Source organism: Equus quagga, chromosome 8 (genome assembly GCF_021613505.1).
Source record: "Equus quagga isolate Etosha38 chromosome 8, UCLA_HA_Equagga_1.0, whole genome shotgun sequence".
In the NCBI taxonomy this organism is placed as follows: domain Eukaryota; kingdom Metazoa; phylum Chordata; class Mammalia; order Perissodactyla; family Equidae; genus Equus; species Equus quagga.
Genome location: NC_060274.1, coordinates 126,490,643 through 126,506,151, shown reverse-complemented (window position 1 = coordinate 126,506,151; position 15,509 = coordinate 126,490,643). Strand labels below are relative to the sequence as shown.

Sequence of the window (15,509 nt, the reverse complement as noted above, 5' to 3'; positions counted from 1 at the left end):
CCCACAGTCAGCCCACAGCCTGCCCTACAGCCAGCCCCACAGTCAGCTCCGCTGCTGCTGCTGAGCCCTGGATGCCCTCACTACCTCCCGAGTACCTGAGGCGCAGCTCCCAGGAACTCATGGATTCCACCATCACCCTGGGGCATGGCTGCAGCTGCTGGCTTCTCCACCACTGCCACTGAGGCTGCATACCCCACCAAGCCACAGCCCCTCTGAGGAGGTAGCTGGTAGGGGGTGATTGCCTCTCTTCTCCATAAGGAAACCCAGAGCTCTGGAATGGGGTGGACTGGTCCTTCACTCTCCCCTACCTCGTGCCAGAGCTGTGGCCATCCTGGGGCAGGAGTTGGCATGAGCTTCTTGCATCTCCCACCCTGTCGATGCCTTTGGCCCCATCAGTCCCTATCTGGTCCTCAAACTCATTGAGTCCCGAGGGCGGAGGGTGTGTCTAGCGTGTGAGTCAGCAGCACTTTGCATAGGACAGTCACATGTAGGTGCTCACTAAGCCTGTGGAGTGGGGACAGCAGAGGAGGGGAGGGGATGGGTTCAGGAGGAGGCCCTGCTTCTCCTTCAGATGCCTCCATCAGCAGCTCCCGAACCTCAGCTTCCCTAGACCCAGCAAGCGGCCTCACCAGTTCTTCTTAGGTTTAAGTCCAGTTGATTCGCTACTTGTGGTGGCTCCTGAATGTCTCCCCCCATCCTTTTCTGCAGCCCCTACCAAGTTTCTGGGCTGCTCACACAGGCTTCCCACATAAGACCCACCCTAAAAACTAATACCACTAGTGGTCATTCTCTGCTCAAGGAAGCTTCCAGTGGTTTGGGTAGAACCCAGACTCCCCATGGGCTTCCAAAGCCACCATAATTAGCCACTATGAATAATCACCTGGCCAACCCCTCACAGGTACCCTCCGGGGCATTTGGGACAACACCCGCAGCTGAAGGCCTGCAAAGGATTCCTGTTTTCACTGCTCACCTAGCTGGGGGTTGGTTGGTGGCAGGACCACCATTACCCAGAGGCAGGGCAGGGCAGCGGCAGCCGAGCCCGTGGGGTCAGGCGGGCTTGGCATCAGGAGGCTAGTAGTAGCAGTGACTGCTTGATAAGTGTTTACTCTGTGCTGAATTCTGCACATGCACGACCTCATTTTAATCCTCACATCCACCCGTGAGTCAGGTGTGGGGCTCCCTATCTTGCAGATGAGGAAAATGAGGCTCAGACAGGTCAGGTGACTTGTACCAGGTTATGGTCACTCATTGGCCGAGCCAGGTGTGAACCCAAGATTGTCTGACTCTACATCAGTGGTTCTCAAGCTGGGGCAATTTCACCTTCCAGGGACAAAGGACAATGTCGGGAGATATTTTTGTTTGTCACATTGGAGTTGGGGAGAGGGTGCTGGTAGAATTTACTGGATAGATGCCAGGGATGCTCCTGACATCGTAAGGTACACAAGACAGCTCCCACAATAATCATCCAGCCCAAAATGTCAGCATTTCCAAAGTTGAGAAGGCCCGTCTGGAGTCCACGCTCAGAGCCATCACACCATGGAGCTTGCAGAGACCCCACCCAGGGCAATGGGTTCAGGGCCTGGGGGAATACAGGGCCCCAGAAGAACTGGAGCAGGGCAGTCAGGCCCCATTGTCATAGCCCTGGCCCAAGACAGACTCAGATGCACTGGCCGAGGCAAGAGCCCAGATCCGGGAGGAAGGGCACAGGGTGAGGGGAGGCAGAGGAGCGATTCAGAGGCGGTTCGTTATGCAGGTGGGTGAGGGGCACCAGCCAGACTTAGTTACAAAGGTTTGCAGAAACCAGGGGCAGTGTGCCAAGCAGGACCAGGCCCTGAGACCACCTCCCCCGTCTCCGCCCCCCCGGCCTGCTCTTTGGGGAGTCTTCACGAGGCCTCTTGGCTGACACCGCAGGTATTTGAGCCCAAGAGTAAAGCACAGTCTGCTGACTTCCAGGGTGTGCTGTGTGGGGACACGGGAGAGGCTGAGCCTGGCTTTGATCGTGACATCCTTGGTTATAGACAGGGCTTGCAGACCTTCTCGCAATCCCACGTGCTTTGCCTGGTCCCCCAAGAAATCTGCAGTCCTCTGAGCATAGGTGGAGCCCTTTATTTTTTGCTCAGATCATTTCTCCTACCCCTCTCAGGCCAGGCTGCACCCTCTGAGTTCTCCAGACCTATGGCCACCGAGTGGCACCAGGAAGGCTGGACAAGGTGGCACTAGGGCTGCCCCAGGGCTGCCTGCCTATGCCCTATGGTCAGGTAACCATGTGTTCCCAAAGGAAGCACGCACTGAGGTGGCTAGGTGGGAGGCCAGCGAGGCATGTTGACGTGGCAGTCCGTGTGCCTGTTTCCCACCCAGGAGCTACAGGGATGCACAAGTGTGTGTCCACTCATAAGGCAGGAGGAGCCACTGAACCGCCCACTGCTCGGCCCGCAGGAGCCAGCAGCTGGTTCCAAGTTTAAATAGGATTCATTTTTGGCTAAAAGGTAATTCTTACACTGGACCTAAAGGTTCTTCCTCAAACACATTTATTTTAGATACCTTGACAGCAAATCTTCTAGAATTTATATTCCCAATGTTTGAAACAATCTGCTTGAGGTTTTTGGCGGTATATTTTAAAAGATAAATGAAGATAATTCAGCTTAAATGTATAGGCCTCCGGGGATCTCCATTTCCTTCTTTAAAAAGCAGGTGTTTGGGGAAGGTGGAGGGGTCTGTGTGTGTGTGTGTGACTATCCCCAGCAGGCAGGCACTGCACAAGGGGACATCAGGAGGCAGCGTGGGATGAGGGAGAGAACCCAGGGACATTGAGGCTGCGAGACCCAATTTGCAGTCCCAGCCCCACCGCATAATAGCACAGTGACTTTCGGCAAGTCACATGGCTTTTTAGAGCCTCCTTTCCCTTATCTTCAGAGTGGGAATCCTAGTATCCACCTGATGGGTCTCTGTGCGTGAAAGTGCTTGTTCAACAGTCCAGTCTGGTACAGAGTGGAGATGATATTATTAATTCTGTGATAACATGAGCTCAGACTGGAACATCATCCAGCATTTGGAAGCATGCTAGAAATCCCGAGTTGACGTGGAGTGGGCTCTCTCTACACACCTTTGAGATATTAGGGTCTCTACCACGTACCAGATACTTGGGATTTATCTGCATACAAGACATAAAGACCCCTGCCTTTTTGGAGCTCTCATTCTAATGGGGGAAGGAGAAGTTAAACACTAACATCGAAAGTAAGTAGATTATGTAGAATGGTGGAAGGTGTGCCATGCTATGGGAGGAAATTGAGCAGAATAAAAGAGATAAGGAGGGTGGAGGGGAGGGGGAAGCCTGCAGTTTTTAATAGGGTGGCTAGATTGTGCCCCATTGAGAAGGGGTCATTTGGACAGACTTTAGGAGGTAAGGGAGTTAGCCATGCAGACAGCTGGAGGAAGAGTGTCCCAGGTGGAGAGGACAGCAGGCTCAAAGCCCCAAGGCTGGTGAATGCCTGGAGTTTCTGAAGAACCACAAGGAAGCCAGAGGCTGGGGCAGAGAGAACAGTGAGGGAGTGGCAGGAAGTGAGGGTACAGAGGGAGCAGAGAGTGGCGATGGGCCTGGATCCTGTGAACTATAGGACCTTGGCCCTCACTCGGAGTAAGATGGGGGCCTTGGGAGAGTTTTGAGCAGAGAAGCGATGTGATCCGACTCCTTTTTAAAAGGACTACTCTGGTTGCCAGGTTGAGAATAGACTTTTGGAGGGAGGGCGGAAGCAAGCTATTTAGTATTCACGGATTGGACCAGGGTGGTCGCAGTGGGAGGTGAGAGGGCTTGGATTCTGGATCCAGAGCCAACAGGACTGGCCTGCAGATTGGATGTGGGATGTGAGAGAAAGACAGGATTCCAGGATCATTCCAAGGTTGTGGGCTTGAGCAATGGCAAGGAGGGCGAGGACTGTGGGTAGAGAGCCATGTTTGAGGTGGAAGAGCAGGAGTTTCACTGTGGGCATATTAAGTTCGAGCTATCTATTAAAGATCAAAGGTCCAGGTGGAGGGGCCAGCCCCGTGGCATAGTGGTTAAGTTCACATGCTCTGCTTCGGCAGCCCGGGGTTCTCAGGTTTGGATCCTGGGCATGGACTTAGGCACTGCTCATCAGGCCATGCTGTGGTGGTGTCCCCCATACAAAATAGAGGAAGATTGCCACAGATGTTAGCTCAGGGCCAATCTTCCTCACACACACACAAAAAATCCAGGTGGACGTCTTGAGTAGACAATTGGATACATGAGTCTAAGGATTGAGAGAGAGGACTAGGCTGGAGGAAAACTTCTGGAGTTGCCAACATATAGATGGTATCTAAAGCTATGAGATTAGATGATGGATGAGATTGCCAAGGAAGCGATTGTGGAGAAGTGAAGAGGACCAAGGACTGAGCCCCAAGGCACTCCAACACTGAAAGGGAAGGAGAGCTGAACATCCAAGGAGACTGAGAAGGGATAGCTAGGGATGCAAGAGGAAAACCAAGAGAGAGATAAGTGTCCTATAAGTCAAGGGAAGAAAGTATTTCAAAGAGGAGAGTGCTGACCTGTGTTGAATGCTGCAGTTGGTTGAGCAGGATGATGCCTGAGAACTGATGGTTGCGTTTGGCAACAGGGAGGTCATTGGTGGCCCTGATAAGACCATTTTCAGTGGAGTAGTAGGATGAGTACCTGAAGGGATTGGGATTCAGGGAGAACTGAAGACAGCAAATGTAGACAACTCTTTTGAGAAGTTTTGTTGCAACTAGGCAGTAACCGATGGGATAAGCAGGGTTATGAGAGTTTTTTTCAGGTGGGAAAATGCCAGTACTTCTGCGTGCTGATGGGAGTAATCCAGTAGAGAGGGGAGAGCTGATGATGTGCTGGTGTGGGAGAGAAGTGCGGGAGCAATGTCCTTGAGGGTGTCAGAGGGGCAGGGAGCTAGTATACAGGGGATGGCCAGCTTTAGACCAGAGCACAGATAACTCAGCTGTAGGAACTGGGAGGGGTTGGTGGGAGGTGGGACGATGTGAAGGGAGTCTCTGGAAGTTCTTCAGAAGCTTCTGTTTTCTCAGGGAAGTGAGAAGCAAGGGCATCAGCTGGGAGTGAGGAGGGGGGAGGAAGAGTTGGAGGTTGGAGGAGGGAGAAGATGTGAAAAACTCCTGGAGGGGAGTGGGAGCAGGAAAGGACGTGAACAGACTAGGGCAAGAGTGGGACACCTGGGCAGCTGGGGCCGTTGATGGCCATGCTCCTGAAATGACAGTGAGACCAGCTCAGGGCGGTTGTGTGTCTCTCTCCAGCCACGTTCAGTGCCAGGGTGCAGAGGAGTACAGTTAGTGAAGCTGGATTTAACTCTTAAGTAAGAGAGTCAAGAGTATATGCAAGAGAGGTTAAAATGGTAAATTTATGTATGTATGTAAGGGTGTGGTTGTGATGAGGGGTGAGGGTCAGAGAAGAGGACTGGGGTCTCCAGCAGAGTCGTGGGCTCTGGGGGTCAGGTTTCTGGACAGAGTGAGCTGGAAAGAAAGGAGATGGTGGTCAGAGAATTGGGTGCTGACGACTGATATTAGGGGTGAGGGGCTGTGGTTGCTGGAATTATAAGGTCCAAGAGATGACTCTGGAGTGAGTGGCTGAGGAAGGCTGGGGGATCACTAGAGGAGAGGTGGCCAAGTAACTGAGAGACCAGAGGTGTGGGAAGGACCATCCATGCAGATCCCGAAAAGCAGAAAGAAGAGGACAGGAGTCATGCTAGAGGGAGTGACAGTGAGCCAGGAGCTAAAACGCTCAAGAGATGAGGTGCTGTGTTGGGGGGTAAGATGCAAAGGCAGGGGTCTGGAAGCAGCAGTGAGGGGCAAGGAGGGTCCCTACCCCACGTCAAGGCTCTGGGGGAAACACTGCCACCACATGGAAGGTTTCAGCGGAAGCGTTCCTCAGCGGGGAGCCCGGCTTCTGTAGCAAGAAGGCCAAAGCGCGTTCACAGAGGTGGCTGAGTGTAGTGGAAATTTTACTTAGGACAGACCATGCAGTAGAAGGGTTCAGGTTGGTGGGAGATGGGAGCAGAAAGGGGTACACAGGGCTCTATGGAGGTGAGAGTGCAGGAGTTGAGGGGAGTCTGGGACTTTCTGTGACGCCTGACCCAGTCAGGGAAGAAGGGCATGATGCCAGTAAGGCAGGTGCACTCAAGACAGACCATGGCACAGAGGCAGAGTGTCGGGCTAGGAGCGGGGACGGGCAATGCAGAACGGAAAGTGCCCTTTCAGACCCTGTGAGCAGGGCTCACCTCTGACTCCTAAGGGAGTTGAAGGCATCTGGGAGACCAGGTCTGCATGTTGCTTCCATGGATGTTTTGTCTATACGTGCCACTGCCCATTTGGTTTAATTTCCCAAAAAAATTCTTTAAGGAAATACAGATGAATTTTTTTTCTATTCAATTTTCTTCACTCAGGTGACATCCTAGACCTCAGAATGTAGTGTATGGCAGAATTCCCTCTGATCACCTGGTCAGAGCAGTCACTGAGGCCTCAGAAGCTTCCTGGGGTGAGGGACGGGACATTAGGCCACAAGGAGATTGTCCTGACCGTGGTCACGATGGAGCACTGAGCTGTGAGAGGGGAGAGGAATCAGAGGTGTTAGGATGGGGCTGCTGTCTGCCAAGGGAGAGGAAGGCCGGGGCCTAGGAGCTGTGGGGCGTGAGCAGGGCAGGAGTGATGGCTTCAGCCAGACAGAGGGTGTTGTGGGGATGGGTGGGTTTCCCAGCCCTGGCTGCCGGGCAACCAGTGGAGCAAGCTAGGCGCCCATACTCTGGGAGGAGGAGAGGGAGGGGCTCGCTGTAGCTTGGAATCGTGACAGCCTGTGAGTCCCGAGGCCACAGATCCCTCTTGCTTTTGGCCCTGAATCTAGCTCCACAAGCCAGTTGGTCCAGAGGGAGACGGGCGGGTCAGGAGTGAGGATGGTCCTGTGGGACCCCTACCTGCCACCCCACCAGGCAGAGCCACGCCCCGTGTACCACCCCCTGGGCCACAGGAGGTGGGCTGGGGCAGTTATAGCACCCTTCAGGATCCCCCATAAACACCGCCCCACAGACCAACCCCATCCTTGCCAACATGGGGACCAGGCCAGGGTGGCTTGTTTTTGCACAGCGCCACAGTTGTTAGGTGTGAACTGCTACGAGAAATGACTTAATTAATGGCGGCCATGAGGAGAGTGAGAGAAAACTTGCTGTGAATCCAAAATGTGCCTTCCCTCCGGGCCTACGGATACTTAGAGCCTGAGAGGCCCAGCTCTTCGCTCTTCCTGCGACCGGCACTTTCAGCATCCTGATGTTTGCAGTGATGACGTGTGAGGTGTATGTGAGGGGCCGGGAGGGGGTCCCAGAGCGCCCCATGAGACTGAGGGAACGCACGGCTGGCAAAGAGAGGAAGGACTTATTCAACTAAGCTTTATCATGCACCTGCTTATCATGCAGGCCTCTGGGACCCCAAGGCAACGCCTTGCCCTCCTGGCAGGAGGCTGACAGCATGGTGGTGTGTGTGACAGGGACCAGGCTTCATTGCCGATTGGCAGCATCCCTTACTTGGTGTGGGCCTGCTTCTCTGTGTCTCTGTCTCTCTCCCTCCTGCCTTGTCTGCCCTGGTTCCCGTCTCTGTCTTATGGAATCCTTGGATTTCAGGGCAGGAAGGCCCTAGAATCCTCTGACTACACCCCTCCTTTTACTCCTGAGGAAGCTGAGGGGCAGACAGGGATAGCGACTTGCCCAAGGTCACATAACTGTTTAGGTGTCCTACTTTTTCTTTGTTTTTTTTTTTTGCTTCTTTCTATCATATTTGTCTCTCTTGTGTGCGTTTGCAAAACTGACACAGAAAGGCGAAGTCACACAGAGAGACAGACTGCCCCCTTGATAGTAGCAGAGGGTGTCCTGGGCACAGAAACATTCTGGCACAAAGAGGGAGGTACCCAGCGCCGCTCTGGCCTGGGGAGAGCAGTGGGGTAGCCAGGAGGAGGAGGAGGACTATGCCACGATGCCCCTGGTCTGGTCTGCCAATGTCCTGTTGCTGGCTGGAAGAAGTCCCTCACTAGAGGTGGGCGTTAAGGTGGAGACGCCCCTCCATCCATCTCCGGAGGCTGGGCCTGGCCCCAAGGTCTAGTCAGGGTTCCCTGGGGGCCTGGGACTTAGGCAAGACAGGTAGACTGGGTCCCCTGGCATGTCCTGGGGTTTAGTGACCAGAGGAGAAAGTGGGGGCTGGGTTTAGGGATGGGCCAGAACATAGAAATCAGGGGTCCTCAGCCTGAGAGCTCCAGGTGGTCTCACTTTCGTCTCTCTCCCATTCTCTGTCTCTCTGTCTCTGTCTCTGTCTCACACACACACACACACACACACTCTATCCGTGAGGGTAATTTCATTCCGCTAAGAAAAGCTTTATTGCTGGCGGTGTAGGGAAAAGGGGCAGCGGGAAGAGGTCTCTCCCTTCAGTCTGGTTTCCTTTGTTCCTCCCTTGCCTTCCTCCCGCTCCCCTTCCAGCTTCCCTCCTCTCCTTCTAGCCGCCTTCTTCCATTCTCCCTCCCTCTTCGCCTCCTCCCCCCTCCCCCTGAGCTGGGACCCCTTAATGGGACCTCCATAGAAGGCGGGGAGGGTGAGACTCTGGGCTCTGGCCCCAGCCTCGGTGGCCATCTTCCCGCAGGGAAGGAGTTAAGTCTCTTCGCTGCATCCCTCCTCCCTCCTCTGCCTCCCCCCCGCCGCCTCTGAGTCCTGCAGCTAGGCCCTGGGCTGACCTTCACCGGGAGGGAGGCCGCAGTGCGCATGCCCAGGCCGGCTCCGGGCCGGCTCCCGCCGCTGTCCCGGCCCCCGGCGGGCGAGGGCGAGGGCGGGCGGCTGCGGGCCGGGACGTGCCCCCGGCGCTCGGGCGCGGTGGGGGGGCCGCCGCCGAGCCCGTCCCGCCGGCCGCGGCGCATCTCTCCCTGCGCGGGGAGAGGCGCTTTGCCATTTGGTGCTGGTGGTGCTTCGGCGAGGGAAGGAGAGATGGGGGGACGGCAGGGGGGACTCCGGCTCCGGGCCGCCGGGCGGCCGCCCTCTGCCCGGACACGCACACGGCCTGCCCGGAGCACGGCCTGGGCTAGTCAGCCGCGCATAAGGGTCTAGTCCGGCCGGGAGGAAAGCCCCCTGCCCGCTGGCATCGGGGCTTTCCCTGAGCCTCCTTGCCACCCGGCAGGAGCCGGCGGCGTGGCACTGCTGAGGGCCCTTCTGGGGCTGAGCTTAGGGGATCCTGGCCTTTGTGAGGTGGGAGTCCTGGCCGGGGCACCCACACTGGCGCCTCTGCTTTCTAGGCTGAAGGCTCCCTGGTGTCCTCACACCTGGGGTCGCCCCTGTAAAAGCAGCATGCAAACGTGTCTGCTGGCGGGTGCCTTGTGAATTGTGCCTTGCAAGTGGGATGTGGAGGTAGTCAAGGTGTGACTGTGTGTGCAAATCCATGTGGCTCCTTGTCCGTCTGGTGTTTGCATTGGTGTGTGCCTCGGGGGCATGTATGCGCCATGTATCTGTTGTCTGTGCACCATAAGAATGTCTCCCAGAGAGGGAGCTACAGGGGGAGGCCCTGGTCCTGGGGTGGCCTGGGAGCGGGTTATTGGTGGACATGAATGACTTAGGGGCTTCTCCTCGAGTACCGCCAGAGCCCTTGGTCTAACCATCTCCTGCAGTCTCCTCCACCCCCAAGACCAGCCCCTCACAAATGCTGGTGTTCCCACTGTCCTTCATGCCCCTTCCTCAGACTTTTCAGCTGCCCAGTCTGGGATGCCCATCCACCTCCTCTGCTGTCTTCTTTCCCCAAAAGGCCTCTCCAAAGGTTGAGACCTCTGCGCTTTACACGAAGCCTAGAGGTGTCTACCCCTGCCCAGTCCCCTAGAACCTCCAAGGCCCGTGGGTTCACATGTTCATGCTAGAAGCACCCATGGCAGGTGGGGGTGTCCATGGTGACCCACAGTTTCAGGTAAGCGTCAGAGTATGAGCTCTGTTCACTGGCCCACTGGGCTTTGGGTGGTTGCAAGTGTTAGCAGACATCTGGTTAGGTCACGTCCCCGTGTCCAGGCATGAGGGGACAGTGGGACTTAAAGACTGGTCTCTGACTTGAGGGGGATGCAGCCTATTTGGGAAACCACATCTAATCCACACGAACCACAGGGCACCTCAGACACGAGTCAGTCAAGCGCTGATCCATGGCGCAGGACAGATGGCAAGGGCATTCGGAGAAGGGAAAGATCCACACATAGGAGTGGGACCAGGGAAGGCTTCCCTGGGGGAGGTGGGGCCAGAGCTGGGTTTTAAACAGTGAATGTGTTCTGGACAGGCAGAGGGATTCCAGGCAAAAGAGTAGCGGGAGCAGAGGCTTAGAAATGGGAATAAGTGAGGGGTTTTGGAGGTTAGCTTACAGACTAGAGAGATTACCTCCCCAGGTTACCAGCAGCTGCCATCATGGCCCATGGTAACTACTCACCCATCCCCACCCCAAAAGGGCCTGGTGTCTGTATGTGGGGGTCCTGGGGGAAGCCTAGGTAGAGATTTGGCAGGAATGGGATCTCTAGGTCCCCTGCTAAGCCAGCAGTAGAGGAGGGGCATCCGGGACCACAAACCCTCTCTGACCTTTCAGGGGATTGACACTGGGCACCTAAATGGACAGTGACAGCCAGATGCACAACCAGGGCCCGAGGAAATCAGGCTGCAGGCAAAAAACACTCCCTCGGTTCTTTGTCCTGACCTCTAAAGGCATTTTGAAGGGTTAAGGGTCAGGAACCCCCAGCATAATGCTGGGTCTTCAGGGTCTAACTTCAAATAAGTTTTCCAACACATTCTGCCAGGCATCGCCCCATCCTCACCTGGATTCTGACACTGCAGCCCCAGGAGGCCCATAAACCTGACCCACTGCTGTCCCAAAGCTGTGGGCTCATCCTCCAGGAGGAGAGGGGTGTGGCCTTTGAGGGCATGGGCGGGACCAGGGCTCCCAGCCTGGGGATCTCAGGATTTGCTCCTCCTGCTTCCTGTCCCTCCTGTACCCCAGGGACTGCCAGCTTCCTCCGCTTGGCCCCTCCTGGGACTCCCTCATAACCCCACCCCTACCTCTCCTTTCTTGGGGGTTTTGAGACTGGCCCTACCATACCCAGCGGGCCCAACTCCCCTGAGTCCCCTACCCCCACCCACACTCCATTCCAAAGCCATCAGGCCCTGCTTGCCTCACTCTCTCCACCCAGCCACCCAGGCACCCACCCCAGCTCCTTGCCTCCCCCACACTTCTCTTCCTGTTCTCATGAGCCCAGTCCACCTCCCTCTTTCTGAAATACTTCCCCTATTGCCCTCACTTTCTCACATGGAGACAAACAAAGACTCACATCCCCAGAAATAGACTCACACGGCGCTGGAAGACACAGGCCATGTCCTGCCACACACGCACCCGCACGCGCGCACACGCACTAAAGGCTCTCGTGGAGGGAGGCACACAGAGACGGCATTTGTCTGTGCACGCACATAAACATCCACACCCACCGCCACCGCGCCGTGCCCACACGAGGGTGCAGACACACACGGCGGGTGAGACAAGGGCGCACACATCCGTGGACGCAGGGGGACACCGCCTCCCTGGGCACACCCACCACTGCCGGCCTGGTGCAGGAGGAAGGCCTCCTCTGGGCTCAGGCTCCCCCCCGGATTCCTTCCAGCGAATGTTTCCCTACTTGGCCTGCCAGGTCTCTGGGGAAAGGGCCTCAGAAATGCAGCAGGAGCCACTTGGGGGGAAAGTTGGAACTCACTGTTCCCTGCCTGGCCCTGCTGGCGAATTCTCTAACTGAGAAACTATTCGTGGCGAGAGCCCGGGTGGCCGGCGAGCCCCCCGCCACCTCCCCTTGCGTCCCCTCCTCGCGCCGCCTCCCCGCGGCCCTCGGCCGGCCTCGGGCTGCAGTGGCGCTGCCCAGCGCCCAGGAGCCGGGCTTGCCGGCGTGCCTCGCTGCTTATCTGCGCTGTTTGGACAGCGAGGGTTGGAAAGGCAGGCTTTTCTGTCCCCGCCGAGTCAACAGGCAGACCCCGGGCCGCCGGACTATTTCTGTCTTATCAGTGCAGGAATGCGGCAGCCGCGGCGGCGGCGGCGGCGGCGGCGGCGGGCGGGCGGCGGCGGCGGCGTGGGCCGTGGGCCGTCAGGGCAGCCCTGAAGGGGCCCCCTCCCCACTCCGCTCGAGTAGAAGTGTGAGAGAGCCCAGCAGGACTCAGAGGGGAGAGTTGGAGGAAAAAAAAAGGCAGAAAAGGGAAAGAAAGAGGAAGAGAGAGAGAGAGTGAGAGGAGCCGCTGAGCCCACCCCGATGGCCGCGGACGAAGTTGCCGGAGGGGCGCGCAAAGCCACGAAAAGCAAACTTTTTGAGTTTCTGGTCCATGGGGTGGTGAGTGGGGGAAAGTTAGCGGGGGAGGGTGAGGAGCTGGCTCGGGCTGAATGGAGGGATGATCGGGAGGGGCCGGGAGGGGGCTCCCGCTCTCCCACCCCTCTAGCGGGGGGCGCCACGGCCCGCGGCCCAGCTCCGCGACTGTGCTGGCGCCCTGGCACCCGAACACGTCGTCAGGCGGCCAGCCGGGGATGGGTGTCCGAGCGGGGAAGGGAGGCGTTTGCATGGGTTCTTGTCAGGGGCTGGGGGTGGGACTTGGGGGTTGTCCCCCTCAAGTGGGGGCATCCCCTCTGTACCAGACGTGTTGTCTTCCGTTCTTTTCCTTGTGGGCCCAGGTGTTACCCCTGTCCTGGGGGTGGGGGTGGGGGACATGGCATCCGATGGGCTGGGCTGTCTGTTCATCCATTGGGACAGTGTCTCTCTGATTGTGGCTCGGGAGCAAGGAGCAGGTGACCCTGGAGGCACTGGGCGGGAAGCTCTCTGTCTGAACAACCTCTGCCTCCTGGCAGGAGGGCTCTGGGGCTTTGCTGATGGCCTCTGCCATCAGGGTCAGAGAGAGGCTCTCTCTAGGGACAGACCCCAAGTTAAGGGGTCTGAGGATCCCCTTGGCAGACTTGGCCACCAGAAGCTGATGTCCTTAATGCCTCAAAGGTGTGAAGGAAGGGCTGGAGTCAGGGACGTTAGGCCTAGGGACCAAAGGGGCAGGGCAGCACGTCCTGCCACGAGCAGACTTGGAAGGCACGCAGGGAGCTGAGGAAGCACACGGCGACCTAAGCAGATGGGGGACTCAGGCTGAGGCAACAGGGGCCAGGTTGGGAGGGGTGTGGAGGGCAGTGCAATGGGAGAGGCAGGGGCTCTGGGACGTGGGATGGGTGCTGGGGTTGGAGGCGGGTATAGAGGAAGCAGTCAGGTTCACTGTGGCCAAATTTGGTTGTGACCCCAAGGAAAGCATGTTCTCAGTGAGGGAGCCCAGAGTCCCTAGAATCTTGGCCCTTCCTTGGTAGCTGGCACCGCTGTCTGGGGGCTCTGGAAGCCTCCCTCTCAGGGCCTCTTCTGCAGATCAGTGAGTCTTGCTGGCCTTGATAAGTGGGAGAGCAGCTGATAGGGGAAAGGGGCTTCTCTGGGGCAGCCTGTCCACCAGCCCTGGGGATCTCTGGGGTAACTTCCCAGGGGTGTCTGTGTCGGTCAGCTAAGTTTCTAGTCCTCAACTTGCTGCTTGGGGAAGTCTCTTTAAAAAGGCCCATCGAGGAAGGAGAGAGGCTATACATATGAATTTTTTATTTGGCCAACTTAGAGCTTTAGTTCTTGGGTGGCTGTGAGCCCCACTGCCCTACTCCCTGTGCCCCCTCTGAGCTGGTTGGGAGTGGCTGGGCCTGGGCTCCATTCTGGGCTGCCACCCTCGAGGTGTGAGTGACAAGGTCAGGTGGGGTGGGGGAGGCCGACACATGGAGAGGCAGGTTTCGCTATGGGAGAGATGGGCAGAGACAGCTGAGTGAGGGGACGGCGGGGGGGGGCAGGGGGTGGTTAGGGTTAGACATAGTGCCAGGCAGGAGGGAGAGTTGGCAGAAGGGTTTCACCAAGCTCAGGGGCAGGGCTCCTTCTGTGCCTGGGGGCAGCTGCACTCCTGAGGGTGAAGTGGGTAGTGTTTGAACGATAACAGGGGCACAGGGTCTGCATCCTTTGCTCCCTAATCTTCCTGCATTCCTTGTCCCGGTCCCCATCCCACCCACCTTCTACTTTACGGCCCCTCTGGTCCCCCAATCTCTCTTCTGGAATCTGGACAAGTAGGGTTTAAGAAGTCTGTGAAACACTTCACTCCATGAGTTTGCATCTCAGTGGCTGGGGAGTACACCTGCTTCATATCCCTCTCCATGGCCCCCTTTGAGCCCTGACTTGTGACTTCACTGGGGTGGGGGTGGGAAATAGAGGAGGTCTGTAGGATGGGACCATCTCTGGTGATCCAGCAGACAGGAAGGGAGAGATGGATGTAAGAGGAAATGCTGCTGCCTTTGACTGACCCAAACCCTCTGGGCAGCCCACCCTTGACCCACCTTTCCCCTGCCCTCCCAATCAGAGAATCCTGGAGGGGTCTGGCCTCAGGCCCCTCAGGTTACCTCCAGCCCTGCCTCCAGCCTTCACCTTCGGAGCAAATTATGGGGGTAGACTAAGTCAGCAAAGCCCCTAGCTGTGGAGACTTGGAATTAGGCAAAGGGGGTGGCAGTTGGGACTAAGGGGGCAAAAGCAGGGGCCCAGAGAGAAAACTGAGTTGAGATGGGGAGGGGTGAGTACAAGGCAGGACAGTCCAGGAAGTGGATGGGGAAGCAGAGGATGGGAAGGGGGCAGCAGGAGTCCGAACAAGGACCTCAGCCCCTAACCTAGATGAAGCCCCAGAGAGCAAAAAGCCCTGACCCCCTCAGGAAACGACCGCTCAGAGGCTGCCTTTGCCAGGAGGAGCCGCGTGACCTTGGCTAGGTCGCTCTTCTCCTTGAGCCACGGTTGCCTCATCTGTCAAGTGGGGATGGAAGGACCCATTCAGTCTGTCTTGCAGAGGAGCTTGTTAATGTGCACATCCTTTGAAAAGGTTGAAAAGGCGCCGTTAATATTCATTTTCGCGGTACCTTCCGCAGATCTGAGGCTGGCAATGCCCTGTGCAGTTGCCTGGCTTCAGTTAGCTTCCTGCAGCGAGACGCAAAGCCCCCTCCGCCAAAGCCGCGCGGTTCCGGCGCCCCTGCCCCTCCCACCCCTCGCTCACGCCGGCGGCATCAGGGTCACCGGCCAGGGGCTTGGGGTGGGGGAGACGCGGCTCACCGCGCCCGGAGCCGGGGCCCTGGTCTGACCCGCGGGCGCCTGTTTCTGCTTCACCCCCGCCCCCCCACCCAGCGCCCCGGGATGCCGTCTGGAGCCCGGATGCCCCACCAGGGGGCGCCCATGGGCCCCCCGGGCTCCCCGTACATGGGCAGCCCCGCCGTGCGACCCGGCCTGGCCCCCGCGGGCATGGAGCCCGCCCGCAAGCGAGCAGCGCCCCCGCCCGGCCAGAGCCAGGCCCAGAGCCAGGGCCAGCCGGTGCCCACCGCCCCCGCGCGGAGCCGCAGGTGAGTGGGGCCCA

General features: G+C 57.6%; 1 protein-coding gene across 7 annotated transcripts in view; it reads left to right on the top strand.

Annotated features, from left to right (window-relative positions):
- Window positions 1-15,509, top strand: part of SMARCD3 (SWI/SNF related, matrix associated, actin dependent regulator of chromatin, subfamily d, member 3) — a 33,305-nt gene that overhangs the window by 11,242 nt on the left and 6,554 nt on the right. For 2 of the 7 annotated variants that reach the window (XM_046669768.1, XM_046669767.1), the window contains exons 1-2: window positions 11,878-12,403; window positions 15,284-15,495. In XM_046669768.1, coding sequence (XP_046525724.1) covers window positions 12,326-12,403; window positions 15,284-15,495 — 290 coding nt within the window. In that variant the 5' untranslated portion in view covers window positions 11,878-12,325. Of the gene's footprint in view, window positions 1-11,852; window positions 12,404-15,283; window positions 15,496-15,509 lie in introns of those variants that run through there. The other 5 variants (XM_046669763.1, XM_046669766.1, XM_046669765.1 and 2 more) reach the window with 5 other exon arrangements.